Source organism: Hermetia illucens, chromosome 2, assembly GCF_905115235.1.
Source record: "Hermetia illucens chromosome 2, iHerIll2.2.curated.20191125, whole genome shotgun sequence".
In the NCBI taxonomy this organism is placed as follows: domain Eukaryota; kingdom Metazoa; phylum Arthropoda; class Insecta; order Diptera; family Stratiomyidae; genus Hermetia; species Hermetia illucens.
This window is the reverse complement of record NC_051850.1, coordinates 9405376-9428932: the sequence shown is the minus strand read 5'-3', so window position 1 is coordinate 9428932 and position 23557 is coordinate 9405376. Positions and strand designations below refer to the sequence as shown.

Here is a 23557-nt window from a genome sequence, read left to right as displayed (position 1 = left end):
TTCAGCGTCTCCCGGTGCCACCACTATGGAGGTTCTCCTCGGCCACTTGGTTTTGGTTTGGCCAACGGGGTTGCCACCCCATCTTCCTCATTGCCACCTCCGAGCACCAGGATAGCAGGGCAATGAAGCCTTGCATTTGAAAATCCTCAGCAGTCTCATGTGGTGGAAACAGAGTTCCCTTTATTCCCCACGAGAAGGTTCTTAGTCGCTGCTTAGTCCTCGAAGTGCTTTCTCACTTTTCACCAGAAAATTATTTGTTACAGAATTCTACAGGTTTTTTTTTTTGAATCGATAACGATTAGTGGGATTCTGTGTCCTCATATATTTATAATATCTGCAAGAAAAACTAGGCAAAATCTTTAATTGTACTTTCGACTAATGATTCCATTTCCTTTTCCTCATTTCAGTTAAAATCAAAAAGTCTAACAGATTTGGATATTTTGGACTCAATATCATGTCAACGAAGTACAACGATAGACCCCCAAAAACAACAACGAGTAAGTATGCTCCACATTTTTTACCATTTATAGATATCCCTTTTATTGACGCATGTCTCACAAAATAAAATTGCATGAGTCACTGATAGTTGGAAAACAATCCAAGATGACGATAGATATCAAAAGCAATACCAGACTCCCCTCCAATGACACAATTTCAAGCACACACGTCCCATCACTACCAATCTTCAGTCTTAAATTCCACACAATTTAGTGGTTACACTGACCTGCTCCAAAAATCTGATAAATATAGCTACATTCACCAACCTTTAAAATAATTTAATTGTATTCCTTAAAATCCTGATTGGTTGCTTGTGCAAGAAGAAACTATTTTAGAGAGCTGGATGTGAGTCCTTTCCTTTTCCCCAATGGCGGCTTGCAGAAGAAACTCATAGTTCGATTTTTTACAAAAAGCGCCCAATGTGGGCTACTTACAAGGAATCGATTTAGACAGACCTGTCAAGAAAGGGAAAGAGGATATATTTTTCAGTGGCCGATGAAGATTGATTCTGATGGGCCCTACCTTAGGTTCCATTAAATTTTGAAGTCAAAATCCCTTAAAACGGTTGCAACAAGGAGAGCTATTCATAAATAGAAATACTTGGGGAAGTGCTTTCTGAAGGTTTCCTCCATTCGAAAATCCTTAATATGTCCCTTCCACCATGTACCTCTTGAGGTCGTGAAGAGTAGGTGTCGGCATTGGCCTTTTAAGGTACGGAATATGCTGGAGTGAAATACTAGATGAAATTTAGAAGAGGAGAAGAGGAACGGAGAGTTTAGAGAGTGGTTCATTGTTCGACTGTTTATATGGCCTCCTCTGTGAAAGCCACGACTTAATGATCCACTTATATGTTCCAGGTGAATTCCTGTGGGATAAGCTCTCGTATCGGTCATTTGCAGTTGGCCTTAGTTACCTTTAGTTGCGGTAGAGGTGTTCAATAGGCCTCAAATCGACTAGTATTAATGCTGAAGCTGCACTCAGTATAAGCCATTAAGCTTAGCAAAATATGGCAAGGCGCTAATTGTAGTCTCCAAATCAATCCCTATCCATAGAGGAGGGGTTATGCCCCCATAACAAACAACCCCGTTGAACCCCCAAGGCGTTGATGACATTTCAGCCTCGATAGTGTTTACTATTTGTTCAACGATCCCGGTAGAATTGTTCTCCTCAAACATATATATAGTTCCTCAATTTCTCCTTGTTCACAGGGTTATTACCGAATCTGTAGTTGATATGCCATTTTTTACCCTTGATTGCACCTCAATCCGAATCAGTAGCAGCTTTCCTTTGCCTGCTAGTTTTCTTGACAGTTAGAAGTTTACAGTCTCCATCATAGCGGTCCTGGGAAGGTAAACACCTCATATGTTGCTCGTATAATATCCCCAGCATAAGTTGTCAGCCCTGCTCACTTTCAACCTGGTAATGTAGGGGGTAGGCCCGTCGAAGAACTTGTCGAAATCGAATATAGTTGAGCACGAGCTCCATCCCTTGCATATCTACCTCACGAAAAGGCTTTCGATTATTTCTTGTCATTCAGGAGTAAACATCCCCCCCCTAACCTAAGTCTACCGGATATCAACACAAGTCCATTCCAATATAGTCCATTTTCTCCTAATATAGGATAATCTAATAGGGAAGGTTCACATAATACCCTAAATTGGGAGAAGCGTTTATTGATTCACCACTTCATAGGACCATTACGTTTTACTAGTAGTAGGGTCACCTTATACAAGGTGTGACTATTACGACGAACTACCGGTCTTACGAGAAAAAGTTGAATTACCAAAAAATGACAATTCATTCGCACCTCTCGGACAAGGAACCCTACCAATCATACACCTAGTAAAAACACGCTACTATGAAAGTCTCCTAGTTCGCACCTATTTCTCTATAAATCCTATTCAATGATATTGGGATGATAAATGACAATGTGATACCACACACTATTCACAAATGAAATTCAATAAATGCATGCTATGTATTAGAAAGCACCTGTTTTACTATATAAGTTTACCTCCACCTCCTGCATGCGTAAACCTCTAGTTCAGCCAATATCTCCACAATGGTTACCCCAAATTTAATTTAAAAATTTCAAGTCTGAGCACAAGGATTCAACAACAATATCAACTGCAACAGCAACTCCAACGATACCACCGACAACATCATCATATCATCACCAACATCCCCAGCATAGTGTTAAGCAAACTATAGCATCCATCAATGCAAATAGTTCGTCCTGTAATAAGATATGTTGTCTTGGTTCACTCTCGGCCCCAACGGCGGCCGTTGCGTCACAAACAGTATCATCGATTAATTGTAATTTGATTACTTCGCCGACAAGTAGCCAAAATCAATCAAATTTTCATCCGAAAAAGAAATCATCGTTTATGCAAAGAAAGAAACCGCTTTTGTCTAGAAGTCAGGTGAGTAGATGTAGTGAAGTGTAGAGAGTAGTTGGTGAAATTGTTGATTGTTTCTCGTAATATCAAAGGAGAGAGCCTCCCTACTCTGGATTTATTAGGTCTCTACTACTTAGGTGTCTACTTTTCCTCTTCCACTTGAATATTTCCTTTCAAAAGTTAGTACGTATATATGTAATGAACTATGGCGACTGCGGTGGTTAGACGACCATCCTGAGTTGCCGAAGACAAAACTAGAGGAGCTATCCTAAAAACATAAAAAGTTGACGAAATTGACCGTCAAGATCCGCCCGCAAATCGGAGCCCTCGGTTGACACGTGCTTACATGCCTCTGTGCTAGCCAGGGTCGGGAATGTAGGGGTCCTTTAAGAGTGCTACGATCCCTCATGTGTCATTATACAAAATTCACGTTGGGTTTCCACCGGATTTTGAAAATAATCACACAAACATAAGGATCCGCGTGAACCTAACCAAAACGCAAGCTAAAACCTGAAAAATGAAAAGAAAAAAAGAAGAAAAAACGGCGGCTGGACCGCGCCCGTGGAGCTGTAAATCTCCGGATCCCAGTACCACGATCGGAGGGGAAAGATCCACGACGAATCCCAGCCTCTTCTCCTGTCTTGCTTGCTTCTCCTGTCTCAGATGGTTATTCAGGCGCGGCCGTTGAGGTTCTCTCCCTTCCTTGACATCATCAGGCCATTATTCTGGAGGATGTCCCTAATTATTAGGGCTTTGCTAGGACCAAGCAGGAGACGAGAGGAAAGAAATTCTCAAATCAAAGAAGGTTTTTTGTTGAGGATGCACACATCCACTTGATGACGGACCGGACCACTTAGGAAGCAACCTCCTTCCTCTCTTGCGATCCAGGGACTCCTCGTTTTGAGTTAAACACCTGTCGCCACTTTCGATCACGCTACTCCCAGGGCAGAGGTGAGACAGCATCTGATGAGTTGCCTCTGCCCTGGACGAAACCGTTACTCAACCTTTTGCTTTTCAAAGATGGTTAATTATGATTCCTTAAACGAGATACATTCAAAGGAAACGCTAAATGAAATAGCCATAACTAAAATTCACTGACATTTTCGGATCTGATCGTAAAAGATTTTAGCTGGAAACTCTTCTAAGGTGCAGAAGCAGCCTCCACATTCATATTTTAAACTGCAGTACTCGGTATTCCTCAATTCAAATTCACCGTACATTACCCTTTGTTCGTATTGCGCGAATTTAACTCCACTCCCTTCTGCCCATTTCGAGGACGCAAGGTATACTCGGCAATAATTCTATTTTAACTAGTAGCATGTGATTCGACTTTGCCTTTTCATCCGACCGTACTAAATATCTTTCACCGGTTGCACATCCCTTTCATTCTTCTTCTTTTTTCTCTGAGCCTTTGGGTCACAACCCCTGAGCACTCAGACAATCATCCATGGATTTTGATTCCTCTTTACAAGATAGACACGTATAAATTAGTAAAATTCCTATTTTGAACAGATGTACGGTTAGTGAATTATAACCATTCAGAATGCCCAGAATCCTTTTTCATATCTTCCTCCTTTTAGGCAGGATAAACTTTGCAGTATGTTTGTTGGGTTCTGACAGAAAAATGTCTACCACGACAACCAGATTCTGTCTCTTGTCCCTATGGGGAGCGCATTCCCAGCTTTTGTTTGTAGCATTTCCCACTGCTACTAACACTCCAATCAATGGTTTCGATCCTGTCATGGTCAGGACATGCTAAGACATTTGTGGTTTCACTTACCTCTACTCCACTGTGACCAGGAACCCAGAGTAGTTTCACTATATTGAATCTAGAAATTCAAACTAGTTCTACGTTTCTGAAGGATTTCTGAGATGATCAGAACACTGCTCAACGCTCTCAAGGCTGCTTAACTATTGCTGCAGGTCGCAGTTCGACTGTCCTTCAATCCGTCGTTTATTATCCAGATTGCCAGCCTTAGAATCACACCCTGAACGACTAAAGGAAAAGGCCCCATTTCGTTTTTATCTGGAACATCCTGCTCCAGAACTTTGTTCTACTTTAAACATCAGTATACCCTTCTGTGTATTCTCCTGGTCTGTCTCAGTTTTCTCTGCACTTGGGGCTAACTTTCTGCCTTCTACCAATCCGGTATTTGGGGATGGGAAGACATTACGAATACTGGATACGGTTCTTCAAATATCTTTTGCAATGCTAGGTGTCCTCACATCCGCTGTCTCCCCAAAGACCTCAAATTGTTAGGTCAATCACTTAATTTCTCCTGGGCCGGTCGAACGTAAAGGTATATCGTACATTCGCAGTAATGTGATCAGCGGAAGAGACGAAATCAAGTAGCTTTCCTCCTCTAGGATTGCATTTGGTACTTCGTCAAAAATTATGTTAAGCCTCCATATCTAAACCTTTACAGGACCCCGGCATTTCTCCTCTTGCCATTGTACACATAGTATTGTAAGATGGTCTCAGCATGGTTGCTTTCAAAAAAAGATCAAGACATCATTTTTTGGATGCTTAAAAGTAGTAGATCCTTGCCCCATTTACTAGTCAAATACCACAGATTTTTTAGGGAAAGATGCAAGAGAGATATAGCACCACCTTGGTGGCTTTGCGAGCCTTGCTGCCAGCAGAAAAGTGGAGATCTTGGCATGCTGAAACCAGTAGGTTTTTTATGTAATTGTAGTCTTGTGCTTGAGAATGTGGCACGATCAGTTTTGGGTTCCCTCACCATCAAAGAATCACCTTTTACAATCGATCTCTCCAAGAATCGCGACATTAGATGGTCCAGCGACGCATAAGTCCTTATGCACAAAAGATATCGTCTCTTCACGCTCTTCGGTTTTTAATTCCCGGAGTCCTTCCCTGATTCGCGACGTCTGGCCAGCAAAACCAGTCTACATCCACGGCGCTAGCTTCCCTCTCTTGTGCTTCTTCCGTTAAATGCTCAAGAGACAGTTCTAACCAAAAAGTCCCTTCACTAGTCCGACTCTTCCCACAGAGGTTCTGTTCATGTATGTTCTATTCTTTGCGCGAAGATTGATTGTCAAAAGCGTAATTCGTTCAAGTTATTGCAGTGTCCTGATATGATTGACTTTCAATCTTTCCAAGAAAAATTGGATCAACAGATGGTGACTGTTCATCAGCATCTTTGGACTCTTTTGGTTCAACAGAACCACTACTAGTTTCAAACCCTCCATATTTAAACTTGAAGCCGCAACCCTCCACATTCTTGGATTCACCACAGGAAGTTTGACTCTTGGACTCCTAAGAACTCATGACCCTCCAACGCCAGGATGCCAGGATTATTTTCACTAAGTGCGCAGAAGATGACCGTTGTCTTTCTTTGAAGACAACCTATCCAAAATTGGGGTATACACTATTACGAACTTGGACCAACTGCCTGGACATATTGATGGGATTTTCTGCTGGATTCACTTTAATTTAGTCTCACCAGCTCGCTTCAAATAGAGGGGACCATCCCCGAACCTCTGAAAATTGAAACCTAGGTACTGCCCAGTCTCTAACAATTTTTTCCACAGGGAACCGCGCTGAATAGTAAATTGTGCCTCTTCCATTTTATCACCTTTGAGAAAACTCTACCTTAAGCAATCTGAAGCTCGCAAATATATCATTCTCTTTCCTGTCCTTGTGTTAGTATTGCTATGGGGGGCACCAGCTTCATTGTACTATTTCTCGCTAATATTGCCACCTCCTAACAGCCCAATCCCGCGGAGCACTGCAGGCCGCAGCAATAGTGGTCTTATTCCCTTTTTTACACGTTGCCAATAACCGAATTATCTGCTACGTCTCACTGAGGTTACCAGCTTCTTCGCTTCCTTGCGTCAGATTTCTGTGGATATTGCCCCTCCTCTTGGAACATCAGCGGGTTTGCCTCACTTGTCCTCCTACGCCATCGGCTGGCAGTCTCCCCAAGTTATCTGTGTCCAGCCAACATGGATTCACTTTCCCTTTTTTCCAATTTTTTTGGTCAAGGTAAAGGGAAACACTCCAATGTGAAGGATTCAGCCAGTAGTCCCCCTTCTTTGTGGCGGAAGTTTCCATTTGCCGTGCTGTCATCTTCTGTTTTCGGATTCATGTCTCAGTCGAGTTGCTGTAGTCAGGTTTCTTTGCTCATGGAAGTTACCGCAGTCTCTCTTTTTGCTAGCTGCACCATAGGCGTCGTATCCCCTAGCTGGCTTATTCTGAGAATTTCTTCACGAAAGGGGACTACTGATCAAGGAACTCCACCTTAAATTCAAGGAAACCGACCACTTATATATGAAATAGACGTCCGTGAGTACCTTCCATTTCTTTGCATTCTTCTTCTTTTTCTTTGGTCTTTGTCCCGTTCACACGTGGGGTCGGCTTGTCGTGATCGAGCGCCCCATTTTGGCCTGCCAAACGCCTGATCTGGATGCAATCGCGAAGCTTTCAAATTGCCGTCCGGCGTATAAAGCTACTATTGTTTCGGCCGGACTTTTGGTCGTCTATCATCGACTTCGATGTTCAGGCCAATGTTGACAACTGAATTCTCGTTAGCACGAATTACGTGACCATACCATCGAAGAAGTTTCTCTCGTAATTCTTCCACGGTCGGTGCAAACCCATATCGACCGCGGATATCCTGATTTCGGATGTAATCAAGACATGTTATGCCACCTGTCCCATACAACATCTTCGTCTCCATTTCTGCGAGACGCCATAGGCAGGCGATCGAAACCATAATTATGGGAAGTTTGTAGATCTCTCCAACAGCAGTCTTATGATTGGTTGAACATTGTTCGAGCACAGAACCATAAGGCCAGATGTTTTTCAACTGACCGATACAGTACGACCAATCAGATTGACCACTTTGCCATCAGCAGTAGATTTAAGAGTTGTCTCCTGGATATGTATAACAAAAGAGACGCTGACATAGGCCTCAAAAGGGGTCACCGTCTGATGATCGCTTAAGTTTGCATCCAGCACTTCTCGGAGGATTAGAGAGCTGCGTCCCCCTAAGTTCAATATCGACCGTTTGTATGATCCAGCTGTCGCTCAACAATGGGAGAACTACCTTGCAGATCACCAGATAAACAAAGTAACCCGCCTGAGAATATCGATGAGTATTGGGCCACCATCAAAAATGTTGTTTTCTCGGACGCTACGCCGTCGTCGCCCACGTCTCGAAGGAGTGCATAAGATCTGGCTGACTGCAGAATCGTGTAGAGGATTGAAGGCTCTATTAACCATTGTGTGCCAAAGTGGGCATGACAAGCTTAGACTCCGATACCCAGCGAAATCTCGGGAAGTCCAGCGTTATGTGTGGCATGACAAAAAGGAATTTACTATTGCATTAGACAGAGAAGCCGAAGATGCAGCAGAATGCAATGATTTCCGAAATGTATGCCGCATCAAGAAAGAACTTACATATGGTCGCATATCTTTCGTTGATCTTGTGTCACCTACGAGGACGAGCAACTGAAAGGGTGAAAAGGACACTTTACCGCGGTTCTTAACTCTCTTAACTATCACATCCGGTGGGGTTCCTTCCCTTGCGGATGAAATGGCCAGTTTCCGTAACATGCAGATACAGACTGTTTTTCCAAGCAGGAGAGAAACTATTTCGACCATCAATGCAGTGAAACAGAGTAAAACCGCTCGCTTGACGGTCTCCCCGCAGAAATATTTAGAGCTACACCTCCATTTTCTGCAGACAACTCATACGGAAATCTTGTAAATCCAAGACCTTTCCCAGGACCAAGACCTCATCGAACTAAACATTTTTGAAGTTTGGTCCCACTCTGCAGCTACGACAAGGCTCCATCGAGTGGGAGTCACTAGCTAAAAAACCGTCTAGGTTCCCCCAAGGATCGCAAATTAAAACATTAATCCAGCGGGATATCTAAAATGACATGCCCAAATTATGAGGAGTGCTACATAAGACAAACGAAAAGACTGGTTTCGCTGTGCAGTGGAGAACACAAGACAGAAGCGGGAACAGCCAGGGGAAAGAATAAGAAGAGCACAATACCGAAATCCATGATAGCATGCGACATCTTTGAGGAGAGACATACCATCACATGGAGCAACGTAGAGGTCATCAAGAAAAGCGGGAACAGTAGGCAGTTGAACGCGCAAGAGAGCTTGGCGATCCTAAGGGAAGCAGAAGGGAACAGGTTGAACCACAATAAAATCAGCAGAGACACCCTCACGTTTCTTTTCCAGTCTACTGCCAAGGGCTCGAACAGGTACTATTGAGCCCGTAATCCCTCCACAAGCACCTTTACATAAGGTTTTCGTCAATGTATACTCTATTGTGAAGAAGCACTCTGGAAAAGCAGCAATTTGCTCTAACTTGGTTGCTTCCAAAACAAATATGATTCTTCGCTCTTTAAATGACGCTCTACAGTTTTCTAACACAATTGAATTTAAATCTCTCCTAAACAAGTGGAGCATCAAATAACAACTGTCGTTCAGAACCCCTTCGGACTCTTTTGGTTCAGTTCCTACATTACGCCCTCCACTTTTTTGGAGTCATCTTCCTAACTCCTTTCAAACACCAACCTGAAATCCTCTACACCAATACCAAGATATTCACCAAGCATGCAGATGATGTCCCCTCCTTCTTTCGGGCGCCGACTAATCAGAACCGTGGTATTCACTACAGAGCCGATTGCTAAGATCTCCGGCCGTGGCATCGGCTAGGTATCCTCATCAATGTACTTCAAAACGGAAGCCCCGATTATTCAACACTGGCTACCTTATAGGTACACCAAGCTGCCACTCTGACATTTCATCTTCCTTAGAGGAAACTTTAACTTCAGTCATCAGAAACGAGAATATCATTTTCTTTTTATCCGCCTTCATATTACGATTGCTATGAAAGAGACCATTCATTGACATCCCTAGCTCTGATTTAGCTTCCTCCTAGCGACCATACCATCATCAGTTGGCCCTAATACGAAGCACTTGGAAGCGCTGTTCACTATAAATGTGTTGGTCCTACCCTTTTTCCGGAAGCTGACTCTAATAGAAGAACCTGCTCTGTTCAGTGTAGGTCTCCCTAAGATTACTGGCTTGTCTCCACCTACCGCTGAAGGTTCTGCTTCATTCTGTCTATTTCCCTGGGTATTGCCTCCCCTCCTGGCACAGTAGCTACCATGTCCTCATTCCGAAAGAACTTCGCCTTCTTTCCCATGTGTTCCTCTGTTATCCGCTGAGTATCTTACAGGTTCCTTTTTTCCTCGTTCCTCCTCCGTTCCTGTTAGAGAAGGAGGAGAGCATTCTGACAGATGAGATTTAGCCTGAAATCTTCTCTATTTATTGGCTGAAGTTTCCCTCTGGTACACCCTCCTCTTCCATTTTCTGAACGATTTAAAAAATAGTGTCGCAAAGGGGCTGGATAGAACCGGGTTTCCAATTAATGCTATCATGGAAGTTACCAAAATCATCCTTTCTCGATGACTGCGCCGTGGGTGGCCTACCTCCAATCACAAAATTGTGAGAATTTGGGGATGCTTTTTGCAAGCGAAGCAGGCTTGAATTTTTTATCAAAGAAGCTCCTTATTGAATTCAAAGGAACCGACCATTTATGAAATACAAGTCCATCCATCCGTCATTTGAAACAGGCTTTTCCGGACCTGAGTTCTGAGCTCCAACTTCATTTCCATTCTCATTCCGAGAGAATATGTATATTATTATGACATTCAGCATCACTATTTGGACTCTTTGTTGCTTTTCTAACTTTAAAACTGACTCTATGGAAAAAGGACATTTAAACCTGTTCTGGGTAGTGGCATTCAGCTTCGATTAACTCCTAAGAACCTATAGATCTAGATATGCTGGAGTCACATTTCCATATGGCAAGAAACCTCTGTCCTCTTAAAAACAACCCCCGCTTCAGAAAGTCCACTTTCAGCAATCTCATCCTTTGTCGGGAACATTATACATAAAGGACCATCTGCCACTGTTCTAGCCTTGGTTTAAATCGCAATGGCCTGCTCAAGCGACAGTATCAGTTTCGGGGTGACCATGGCACAGTTCCTAGGAATTCATAACACCTCAAAGGAGGGACATGATACTACATCGACACAAACTTATTTAGGCTACTTTCACTCTTCGGTTATATATTTTAAGGACACAATATTTCAACATGCATGCATTCCTTGTTCTAAGCGTTGGACCTCGACTATCCATCATGGAGCCAATCTACCTTTCGAAACATTTAACTCTTCCTACACTCCCATGAGCTTCTTGTGTAAGAATGTCCTATTTTCCTGAACGTAACCCTTTGAAATCTAAATATACGAGTATAAGATACAATTTACATCTTAACTGCGCAAAACTTTAATCAGTCCTGAGACTCTTATCATAAACTAAATGAATGCTTTCATAATTTTGTACATAATTTGAAAACATCCTGATGAGAAGTTCACATTCACATCATGTCCTTTTGTACGACTACCTACTACCTATCCGAACATTTAGATACATACAACCATAGCTTTAAAACAACAAGATCCAAGGAAGCGAAGGAAACACCGGAGAATTGCAGGAACTAAAGAAGGTCATTCATGACATGTCTTAATTACAGAGATAGAAACACGTTACTGAAATATTTCACGTTGATGCATATGGAAGTTGCAATAAAATCCTTTCGCTATAAAGCACTTTGTAGACAGGACAATTGTGCCATAGAAATTCATGTTAGCGAAAGGAAAGGTGCCAAGTTTAGCACGAAAATATTGTGGGAAGTAATTGCAAAAGTTCTTTCACGGATGCACTTTGTTGTATTAGTTTTTTGCAGTTGAAGGTGGGAAGGACTTAAGATAACAAGTGGGATTGCTTTTCCAATGAAAAGTTAAGTGTATTTTTTTTAATGGCATCTATTATAGGAATTGTATCTGTTACAGAGCTTGGACAACACTTGGACCAATTTAAATTCAAGGACTCTTTCAAAAATAGTCCCTTTCTTGTTACCTTCCTGCTGAAGGACTTTTATCACTACCGCCCCAACGACACGATCAATCCTACCTCAGAATCCTGTGATTTCAAGGACGCACTCCCATTCTAGTGATTTTGATTCTTAGAGATAACTGAACAGCTCTTAAGCCAGCATCTTGCATCGAGGAGCAACAGGACTAACTTCTCAAATGCCCTAACATTTTTCGTATTATGAGAAGTTGTGCCCTGCCAATGAATAGTCCCGCATTTTCTGGGATTTGCTTTGTTTCTTACGGTTCCTATACTAGGTCAGAAGGCAGTCATGCCACTTTAAAGGGTACTCTTGTACATAGGAGCACATGTCCTTTTTATTCTCCACTTTTCTGTGGCACTGAAAATATCTTCCTCTTCTGACTCAACCGCTCATTCGATATGTCGTTACATATCACTGTTTGGAATTAGTATCTCCCCACATCCCCCCTGTTCCTCCTACGTTTTTCGGCACCTCGTCATTCCGTTATTACAACTACAGGGTAGACGCTACCCTACCAGTTTACTTTCACCTCTCTACAGGAGTTTCCAAAGCAATTTTATTCCCTACCCTTTGTTTTGTGATTATGACTTCAGCAAGTTGCCTATTGAGGAATGGTTATCGTCTCCCCGTCAGTTGGACTTGCGAATCTCTACGCCACCCGTCTAGCCAACCCAAATCTTGTTAAATTATCTGGTATGCCTCACCCTTCCCCGATTCCCTACGTTATCCAACGCTCTTACGCAGACAGCAGCCTCGTATAGCAAGATGGATTTCACAACCTCTGAGATAAGCAACTGGCGATTTTATTCTGTCCTTCCAACATAAGGAATCATCCTTTCCAGGGTTGATCTAGCCTTCGCTGCCTTTTCTCGCGCATAGTCAAAATGCCCCTTGAAAGTCAATTTGACATGATCGATTTTGAAATGACTTCATAATTACCAACCTGGATTTTGATAGTATAGTTTTTCCTATGATTGGTAATAAGGACCGCTTCCTTCTTTTCGTCGTTTCTTTGATGGCATGAATGATTTTACTTTCATATAGTGTCACGTCCTTAGAGTGCTTCCCAACTACCATCGCCACTTGGTCGTCTACAAAACAAATCAACGTTACTTCCTCTGACACGCGAAGACCAAGCACTTTGTCATACTTTAGGTTCCATAGCAAGGGGCCCAATGTAGTGCCTTGAGGAAGACTTACTGTCACAACATACTCCTTCGTCATCCGTCTCCGAGCAAAGAAGTCTTTCCGTGATAAAACTCTACATTATTCCAGCTAAGTAACCAAGGATACCCAGTTTAACCAAGGTTTCCCTAGGCCACCTCCTCTTAGGAGAAATCTTTGGATGATTTTAGGCCCCCTGAAGTAATGCTGGAAAAATGCCATCCATGTTGGGTGATTTGGGTGGTTCGAAGGTCCTCGCTGCCTATCTTACTATAGATTCCTAGCGTACCTCTTTTGTTAACTTTCAGTCTCCGTTCTCCTTCCATCCGTGGGGATATCAGGTAAAATGTCGTTGTCTCCAACTGCTGGATAATAGCTATTCCTGTTAAGCTGCATGATTCTGTAGTTTGCCCAATTCCTTCACAAATTTTACTGAAGCTGTTTCGTTTTGTTTCCCCGGCCGACTTACTATACGTCGTCTGTATGTTTTATAACCTCAGCCAGTCGCCAGCTTGTTTCGCGCGCTTGACGAGTTTTCGGACCTATTTTTTCAGGCTAAGTTCATTTTCCACCAGGATATGTCCTTTAATAACATGGTAGTCTTAGTCGGATAGCTGGCCTCACATGCGCTAACGCCAGCTCAGTTGAAGTCTACCACCAGTATTTCCAGTTGCAGTTCGCTTCTAATATCACCATTCATCTTCAGATGGGCCACGTTACTGCTCAAGTGCCTCGAACTCCCAATCTATTCCCCTAGGATTCCCTGATATTCTTTCTACTTCAAAGTTGCCCTCAATGTCGGGTCTTATTATTCTGTGGTCCAACATAGAAGATTCATCGGACACCCTCCAATTTGTGACCATCCCATTCACAACTCTATTCCATAAAATTACTTTCGCCTGGCGTTGGTCACGAATGCTGGTGTATTCCCCACATTATATAATTCTAGCCTACTTCCTAGGGATAAATTCTAGAAGGTATGATACTTACCTCTTCGATTGGTCTTGAAGCTTCTAAACCTCATTATGCGCATTGGCATCGCAAAGAAAGTGGTGCTACCTTCCTCTTGCAGAACATCATCAGTCGAACGACTTACCTCGCTGGAATCCCGTGTCATCTCCAGGGAGTAGTCCGTTGCCATGACTACCGCTCGATTGCTTCGCAGCGAAAACCGAGCTCGTAGTTTTAAAGACCGGAAACACGTTCAGGCAACCAGGCTGCAAAAAAAGCATCCCTGAAGTAACTTTTGTGTCTGAATCTCTGGTATCCTCAGTGGACGGGTTGTGAGTTCTGGAAAACTTCTCGACAAATGACCATCAGTACATTATGGTCAAAGTAGTTGAGGGTATTTGTCGGCGTCTACCAACCCGGCGTTCCCCATGCTCGTAAAACGAGTGAACTTCTTCGAAGCTCTTGAAACACCAAAGTTGCGCTGAGAGGCACTTCAGGGGTTGATAGAGTTGCAGGTGACACTCTCGTAAATTCGGTGATGAATCTTGTAACGAGAGCCTGTGAAACTTCCATTCCAAGGAGGGGCCCCTGCCGTGACACACCTTTTATGTATTGGGACACAGCAAAAATTGCTAATCTACGGAAGAAGTGTCACAAACTTCATCGTTTGCCCAACATTTACACGATCACAACGGAACAAACGCCGCAAAGGCTGAGTACATACCAACTAAAAGAAGACTCCACAGCACGATAAATAAAAGCAAAGCTTGCACCTTGGAAAGCCGACATCCCATATGGTTTGATGGCAAAAGCGTGGAAGACATCACCAAGAAAGAGCTCGAAAAGATAGTACTCACCATAAAAGTAAAAAGGACCCTGGATCTGATGGTCCTGATGTTCCGCCAACGGCAAGACTTATTTCTGGGGGCGTTCAACACTTTGCTGAAGGAGGGCATTTTTCCTTGTCACTGGAAGGTAGCAAAGCTCGCGCTGATAAGCAAAGGAAAAGGAGAGCCTGAACTGCCGGCTGCATATCTAGCGGGCAAGTACTAAGAGTAGACTCGTTGAAACGATGCGTGCTGGCGGGAGCAGGGAAATTTACTAAAGGTCGCAGATGCGATTCATCGACCTTAGGCACAATGCTGTCAAACTCGATGAATGTAACGCTTGATGAGAAGGCGGATGTTCTATGCTCAGCAAAAAATATATTCCATGTGCCGAGCTAACTCTTACGGAAATTGAAGAATTATCTGAGAGACCCTTCTCTGCTCTATGAGGTGCCAGCGAGCTAGAGGAAAATTGAGATCTCGTGGGGAATCGCACAAGGATCCATCCTAGAGCCGGACCTTTAGAAGGCTTCCTACGATAGCCTGCCAAGACTTAGCATGCCCCTAGTCCGTTATCCAGGCAAAATTGCAGTAACGAAAAAGATGACTACTCATGGTTTCAGCCTTGCGCTGGAAAATACTGAAGTAAATATCCTTGCTAGAAAGAGAATCACGACCCTGCGTCCCGTAGCGATCAGTGAATTGACTATAGAATCAAAACTGGCAGTTCCAGCAGTTTAATGTTCGACTCGAAGATGAACTTCTTCGGGCATATCAAAGTAGCAGCTGGAGTATCGGCCTTGATTCGGGTAATGGCGAATGGTGGGGGCCTTATGTCTACCAAGAGATATCTTCTTAAGAAAGCAACGCAGTCTGTTCTGCGGAAGAATGGGCTGAAGCCCTTGGTAAGGACGTGTATCGTAAGCGCCTCGCCCAAATACAAAGCCGGGAAGCGTTGCAAGTGACGTCTGCTCATCGGATTGTCTTGAAACTGGCCATGATGATACTCGCGAGAGGTTTCCATCATTGTTAAGGAACATAAGGCCAGAGGTGGCTCCTCGTGAAGAATGAATGAATCCGCTCCCGGTACACCCAGGGTTCTTCTGCCAGTACTATTCCAATGTTTTCTTTAGAAAATGGAGCAAATGCACCCTTTGCATAATGGGGGTTGACTTAGGCTAGTTTAGTGCTGACCATTAATTCCTGGAGACCTTTTCCAATGTCGTAGTTTCATCCCCCTCCGCTTACATAGCCTTTTCCTGCGTCTTGTTGTCCGCCTTCAGTCTTAGATGATTAAAGTCTAGATTGTACAGTTTTTCCTCCACAATAGGCTGCGTGATCACTTTCCTGCTCAGTATTGCTAGAGGCCGCTCTATAACTTCCGCAATTCCTTCGGAGAACTCGATGGACTTTCCATCTAATTTGTGCTATGCAGTATCTTTCTTCTATTTGTTTCTCCGCATGCTACGCATGGTCAAATCTGTTGCTAATAAGGCAGTTACAGCGTTTAGTTGCCTCTAGAGATCGGTCATCTACCCCGATGGTGAGAAGTTTACCTTTTGTGGCCCCATCTTGATTGTGAGCACTCTTCAATTAAAAATCCAAGAATACTCTTCATTTCCATCGTTGCGACTTTAATTCCACAATGTATACCCCTAGAGTATCCCCAGCGCATATCAACAGTTCTGCTCCTTTCCAGCTTGGAAGTTTAGGGATTGTGGTTGTAAGCCATTCCGCGATATCCTCCGATACGCAGTCTACCAATATAAGATGAAGTCGAAAAAGTATGCCGGCGAACAGGGGTTCCGCATTCCATCCCTTTCACATCTGCATAACGACAACGTCTCTGATGATTTCCTGCTCCCAACGAGTTAGTATTTGTTTCGGAAATGATTTCGGCAGCAAGACCAGTCGTATAACATTCGCCACTCTAGCATACGAATTGGTGGACCTCGGCGCAAAACCGGGATGTCTGGAGTTCCTTATAAAGGCAGGCCTAGACCGGATATCGGTTGTTGCGCTGTTGATGATGATGACTCTAGCATACCTTCGCTTCTGTCTTGTCCGAGATCTCCGATCCTGGGGTTCGGATTTAGGCTTCTTGGCGGTATTCTACCTCCTTCCACTCCTCAATACAGGGAACCAGAATGAGAGTCAAGCGACCCCTCTGCGAGTTATCCCACCGTTGCTTTCGCTCCCATTTTTCCGCCTTTTAGTATTCTGTATCCTTTTTAAGTAGATTCATTCTTGGGCTAACCTCCACTATTCGGCTCTTCTTTGGTTCGGCTGTTGAAGACTTGGGTCTATCATGAGCCTTCTTAAGGAACTCTTTCGGTTCCAGGCCTTTCCTCAAATAGCGCGAATAGCACTTTCCACCTGAGCAGCTGAGATTTCTTTCCTTCCTGATGTCTGATATACTCACAGCGAACATGTAGTTTGGGAAGTTCTTCATGTCATAACTTTCCGTAGCACGGTAAGGCCACTAAGTACTTTGAGACACCTCGGCGCAAAACCGGGATGTCTGAAGTTCCTTATTATTTCAGGCCTAGACCGAATACCGGTTTTTGCGCCGTTGATGATGATGATGAAGTCCTTGAAGACCTCTATGTCATTTCCTTAGCAGAATATTGTAGCTTAAAACCAGGTGGAAAATAATTGACTCCAAACAAAATTGACTCCTACTTGAAAGTTAATTGGGAATATCAGTGGCTACTTAGAAGCTAATTCGGAATTTCAGTAGTTGGTCTTTCTGCCTACTTAAACCAGAAGTATCCTCCTCGACATCAGCAGAACTTTCGAATCACTTACATTTTTACACTCGTCATTCACAAACCGGAAACCATAAACCACATATGTTGCATGAATTACTCTTCCTTTTGCTGATACCAATGGCACTGGCAACATATCATTCGAGCAGTATATCCAGATCGAAAGAAATCTGTTGTAAAAACCCGAAACCATTAAGGCCACATATGACATACAAAGTACGTATATCATCTCTTACACGCTGATACCGACCACAGAACAACATTGGGAGGATTTTGTAGCCACAAAGCGTCATACAAAGAAAGGGTGGAACTCTTGTAAGGTTACTAAGCGGAAGGACGAAGCTCCGTAAAGTTGCTACATGCTTTCGTCCTTATCCTTGAACATGCATCCACGCTCTGAAAATATCAATTGAAATCGGCTTTGGATAAACTACTCCAAACTTGAAGTCGTTACGGGGACGCAATTTATGTAAGGATGCTTGTGAAGCCAACATGCATATGTTTCATATTTTCAGGGATACAAATAATATTTCGTTTTTGATTTTCATGTTTTCTTTGAAGCTTACGGCAATTTCTGCGGGGGATGTTTAGATAGTTTACACAATGTGAGAGATGATTAGGAGAGCGTGTGTGGGAGTAATGGGTTTGTGGCTGCAACGTAAGGAACTTGGGTTGAATTTTTGGAAATTGAATTACATGTTTGACTTCGTCGACTATTAAAACTGTTCCTACAAGCTTTATCCTTGTTACAAATTTCATATCCTTCGCGTGCTACGTATGAAAATTTGTTATCCATTCTGCTTATGTCTCGAAACATAGTGGGTCCTGCTTGTGGGAATGCAAGTTATATCCTAAATTTTTGTCTGACATATGCATGACATTTGCGTATGCATGAGCATAACAAGTCGGAATACCGGAAGCAGGCGCTTCGGATATAAAGGTTTTGTATTCACTTTCTACGCACAGTTTTCCATTTGTATATTCCTAAAACCCCCGAAAAAAAACTTTTATATTTATTGGCGCCACTTGCTGTATGTAAAGGGATCCGCAGACCTCACGCTCGCACTAAATTTCCGAAAAAATCGGGTGTAGCAGACAAACTGACAAACACACAAATATTCCTGTGTGGTGCTACCAAATCTCTTTCTCTCTCTTCGTGGGGATAAGGGAATGGACCAAAATTGCGATGCGAAGGACACCCAGATCAGGCTTTTGGGAGCGGGCAAGCAGGCTCCCGGCCGTCGATATCCCTCGACTGCAGTACCTCGGCGGTGGATTGCTTGGCCACCGTTACATCGAATACTACAAGTAGCTTGGTGAAAGAGGCATTTAAAAAAAGTACATCACTCCCAAGAATGCCTGTTCAGAAAACAAGGAAAACGGCCGTACAAACTGATCATTCTTTAGCCCATAGTGGAGTGGCTACACTTGGTCAGGAGATGTCGCAGGACTTAATATTTGATCCTTTTAGGAGAAGCTCGAAGATCCTGCGATCTCCTATGAAGTCAACGTTGGTGAACGGTGGAAATCAAGGAAGCTCCCGGAAGGCTAAAAAGTACGGAAGTGCCCAGTATGAAAACCAAACAGAAGAGCAGTGTCAAAATTCGGACGAATCATCGTTTGCCCTCCTCGGAGGAAAAATAATGGAGTTTTCGGAATTCATAAAGGACAAACACAATGCGCACCAGGCCATCAAAAACATGGTCCGAGCCACTCGTGTACTGTGGGGGGACGATCAAAATGCCTCGAAGAAATCAAACGTCACTCAGGCAACACAAGTGACACCCCTCCAAAATTCAAGGGGCAATTAGCTTGAAAAAAGGAGTATAGAGGATCGGATCCTGGTAGAACGCAAAAAGGCAAAAATGCCTCCCACCGGCAAAGAGGAAGGCAAACAAAGTGGCCAAACCGTGGAAACCGCGGCTTCGGCTCCAATCGACCCAAGGGAGGTAAAGGCTCAAAGAGGAATCAAGGAAGCGTGGACCAAGGTTGACGGAAAGAAAATGCGACACATAAAAGAAGATAGCGGTCCGAATTGATTGTCATCTCGAAAAAAAAGGTGATATAAGTTATGTCAATATGCTCAGGAACGTCAAATCCGATCCTGAGCTGATGGACCTTAGAGAAAGCGTCAGCCGAATCAGACGCTCCCAAAAAGGAGTTTTGATGCTGGAGCTGAAAAAAAATGGTGGAAGATTTCCTCGGCAAAATGGAGAAGTCCTTAGGAAAAGAAGCACAAGTACCGGCCAGAAATCAGCAGTTTGTTATACAAAGTAAGGACGCCATGAGAACCAATTCGGACCACCTGGTTCGTAAAATTCCGGAATCAGGGGACTGAGGAAGGCATACGGAGCAACCATAAACTTACCAGCTGAAGTGGCGTTCAAACTGATGGCGACTGGTAAAGTAAAAATACGTTGGGCAGGTGGTTTGTCGACTCAGGGAACAGTCGTCCCTCAAGCGCTGCTTTAGCCGCCTTGAATTTGGCCAATTTGGCGAAATGCACAGGTAACTGTGACAGATCAAAAAGTTGCAGAAAATGTCGAGGCGAAGGCGATATGTTCAAGGTGTGCAAGGCTGAGCTTGAATATATGCTGCCTTGGATGCAGGAAAGAAATGAGGTGGATACAAATGAACCTCAACCAGTACGAAACAGCGCAAGACTTTCTTTCGCAGATCATCTATGGGTAGGGAATCGATGCAGCCATAATCAGCAATATTAAGAATGGTGCCCGAAGTACAGATGTAACTGGCAAGAAGGCAAATTGGGCATATGGAAAACAAACCATTCAAGAAGTGATGGGCTTTCCAGAAGTTGGATTCCTCAAAGTTAAAATAGCTGGCATCTACATATATATTTGCTATGTTCCATCAAGTGCGACGATAGCAGAATTCGGAGGAATACTAGGTATGCTGATCTTGGATGCAAGAAGTTGAAACTACAAGACCAACGCGTGGGCTCTGGATTGGGACAGTTGCACTACGAATACTAGGGCCCATACCCTGCTCGGGAATTTCGCGAGCTAGACTTGGTACTTGCAAATACGGGTCCACTTTTCGTAATGCAGGGTCGGGGGTCAGTAGTCGATCTAATATTGGCGAAGTAGCCATCAGACACTTTTCCTCCAGATTGAATATCGGGCACGCGGTGATGTGCGCTCCAGCGGAGCTAGCAATCAGGGCTGGTCCGTGAAAAGGTTTGAAGAAGATGCATTCATAGGTATGCTATTGGGAAGCCACAATCCAAGTGGTGCAGCTACAGATAAGGTAGAGCAAATTATGAGATACGTAACGAGAGCATGCGACGCTACGCTGTTAAAACCAGTCCCGACCGGTTTATCTGCGTATTTAAACCATGCATAGTAGAAGGAGTTTTCCCCGAACGGTGGGCGAGGCAAGAACTAGTTTTGCTCCTGAAGCCGAACAAGCACCCAAGACATCCATCATCATATCACCCGATTTCCCTTTTCCGGCAGGAAAGATGATCGAAAGGGTCATCCACAATAGACTGCTCCCTATCGTTGAAAATAAGGATGAACTATCGGAGCGACAATTTGAATTTCGACAAGCTCAACAATCGACGCCGTAGTCGTTGTTTTGAAGTTGGCTCGAGACGCGATGTTGTCTAATAAATACTGTGCGGTGGTGACGTTGGACCTCAAAAATGCGTTCAATTCCACTAGCTGGGAGTGGATAAAAAGTTCACTGCCTAAAACGGGTGTCCCCAGTTATTTGACTAAGCTCCTCGAAAGCTACCTCTCGGAGAAGACACTTTGGCATAATTCAGATGGAGGATCCAAGTGGTACACCGTCACCGCAGGAGTACCACAGGGCTCAGTGTTGGGTCCTCTCCCGTGAATCGTAATATACAATGGGATCATTGTCTTCTTTGTGACGTACTTGTCGTCGAGGAACAACCTGAAGGCGCTAAAGTGTACGCTAACGAAACCATTAGCCCCATAACAGCATGGTTCGAAATGGATGACCTTTTTTTTTCGGGAGTAGGGGTAGGTGAGAGAATCTTGGACTCCCGCAACAGTACGCAGAGCCCGAACAAAATACGCAACACGATTCCAGCTGCCAGCGCTCTTCAGCATCTCTCTGATAATGTTGTCTGGAGAGAGCTCCTCTGTGTCTGCATAAAGCTGTTGAAGAAAACCATCCTACCTCTCGCTAGAGAAAAAGCTGTGTTCAGCATCGGAGATCACGCCTTCTCAATCCTGTACAGGTAGAACTGAAAACCTCTATGCCCGCTTAGAAGTTGAGTAAGGAAGTAATCAATCTCACCGTGCGTTGGGTTCAGCCACGGGTCTAAATTGGCGATGAACCGCGCAGTCTATCTGCCCCTTGGCTCATTTTGCCAAGAGAGTTGCCAATTCAATAAGGGGGCGTTGACGTTCTTCACAGCCAACCACCTTTCTTAAGTTGTCGCTCCTACGGCAGTAGATATAATAGCTTTGTGCTCCTTGGCAAGTATTAAACCAAGGTATTTAACCGCTGGTTTTGCTCTGTAGTCACCTCACCAATCGATATGGGACGCAGGGTCGAGATTCTCTTGTTAGTCAAGATGACTACTTCGGTTTTTTCCAGTGCATGGCTGAAATCGTGAGCAGTCATCCATTAGCTTATCCGTCGCACCAATATGCCAAGTCTGCTTTGCGCCTGTTAAACAGTGCGTCCGCAACGTCGTCTGCATAACCGACCAGGCGCGACTCTTCGGACATATTGACTCTCAGCAAACTATCGTAGGAAGCGCTCCAGAAGTCCGACCGTAGGATGGATGCCTGTGCTACTCCCGACGTGATTTCCTCCTCCTCTACTCTTTAGCGTCTCATAGAGCAGGAAGCGGTCTTTCAGGTAATCCCTCAATATCCGCATGAGGTAGCTTAGCATGTGAAATGAGTTTTTTAATGTGGCCAGCATATCTGTCCATCTTATGAAATAAAAGGAATTTCTGACATCAAGCCTTATGAGGAGCACTATCCGTCGAGATTGACGGCTGGGTGCCTCGACTCAATGAACCGCATCCACGACCTCCCTAATAGCATCCACTGTGGATCACCCTGCCTTGGGGATAAGTCGCCAACGCGAGTCTACTTCTGGTGAGCTTCTCGAGCACTTTCCCGGCTGTGTCAAGCTTACATAGCGGTCGGTATGCAGACGGAAGCTCCGATCAGCGCGAGTCTGGCCACCTTTCAGCGACAAAGGAAAATACCCTCCTTTAAGCAAGCGTGGAATGCCCCAAGCAGCACGTTCACGGAAAACCAGTTTGTAAACTTCCGCAGGGATGCTATCAGAAACACCGTTTCTTCGACCACTCTCATTGTGAAAAGGGGGCAATCCTCGAGGCTTTCCGCGCAATTGACATCAACCCGTACAGGTTTTTTTTTTTTTTTTTTTTTTTTGGGGGTAGGGTAGGTGAATGCATTTACGCACACAGTGTTGGACCCCCGATTCTGTACGTTGTCGGACTACCAACTAAACACCTCCCCATCGTCAGACAGCTAGCCTGGAACCGTTTGTCACATTACTTCGGGCCAGCCCCCGAACTCTCCCGCCTTGCGGAGCCTTCAAATCAGGGAATTCCTTTCACCAACGGGAGGGGAGAGGAGGAAGGGAACTGTCAGTTCAAGGAACCCCCTGCCATCCGGCTCCTCCACCGGTCGAGTTCTATCTTCTTAGCAACGAGAAGGGCCCGAGCGTAATGGGCAACACGGTTCCAGCTGTCAGCAGTCCTCAGCATCTCTTCCACAATGTTGTCTGGAGAGAGATCCCCTGTGTTTAAATAGAGCTGCTGACGAACTCCATCCCACCTTCCACAAGAAAAAAAGTGTGGTGGGCATCGTCCACCCGTACAAGTTGTCAGGGGAATAATGCCCTTACAATGCGGTCCATCGGGTCGGTATTTAGTATGCAGGTCTTCTGCAAAGCTCCGATTTTGCGGACAACAAGCTTCCAGCCAAGTCCCCGCGTGTCCT

At 44.2% G+C, this 23557-nt stretch overlaps 1 protein-coding gene across 4 annotated transcripts in view; it reads left to right on the top strand.

Moving 5' to 3' along the window:
* LOC119650393 (pleckstrin homology domain-containing family G member 5) overlaps nt 1–23557 on the top strand; it is a 431633-nt gene that overhangs the window by 367001 nt on the left and 41075 nt on the right. For 3 of the 4 annotated variants that reach the window (XM_038053150.1, XM_038053151.1, XM_038053152.1), the window contains 2 exons: nt 408–497; nt 2595–2921. In XM_038053150.1, the coding sequence (XP_037909078.1) occupies nt 408–497; nt 2595–2921 (417 nt within the window). The remainder of the gene's footprint in view (nt 1–407; nt 498–2594; nt 2922–23557) is intronic. The other variant, XM_038053153.1, reaches the window with a different exon arrangement.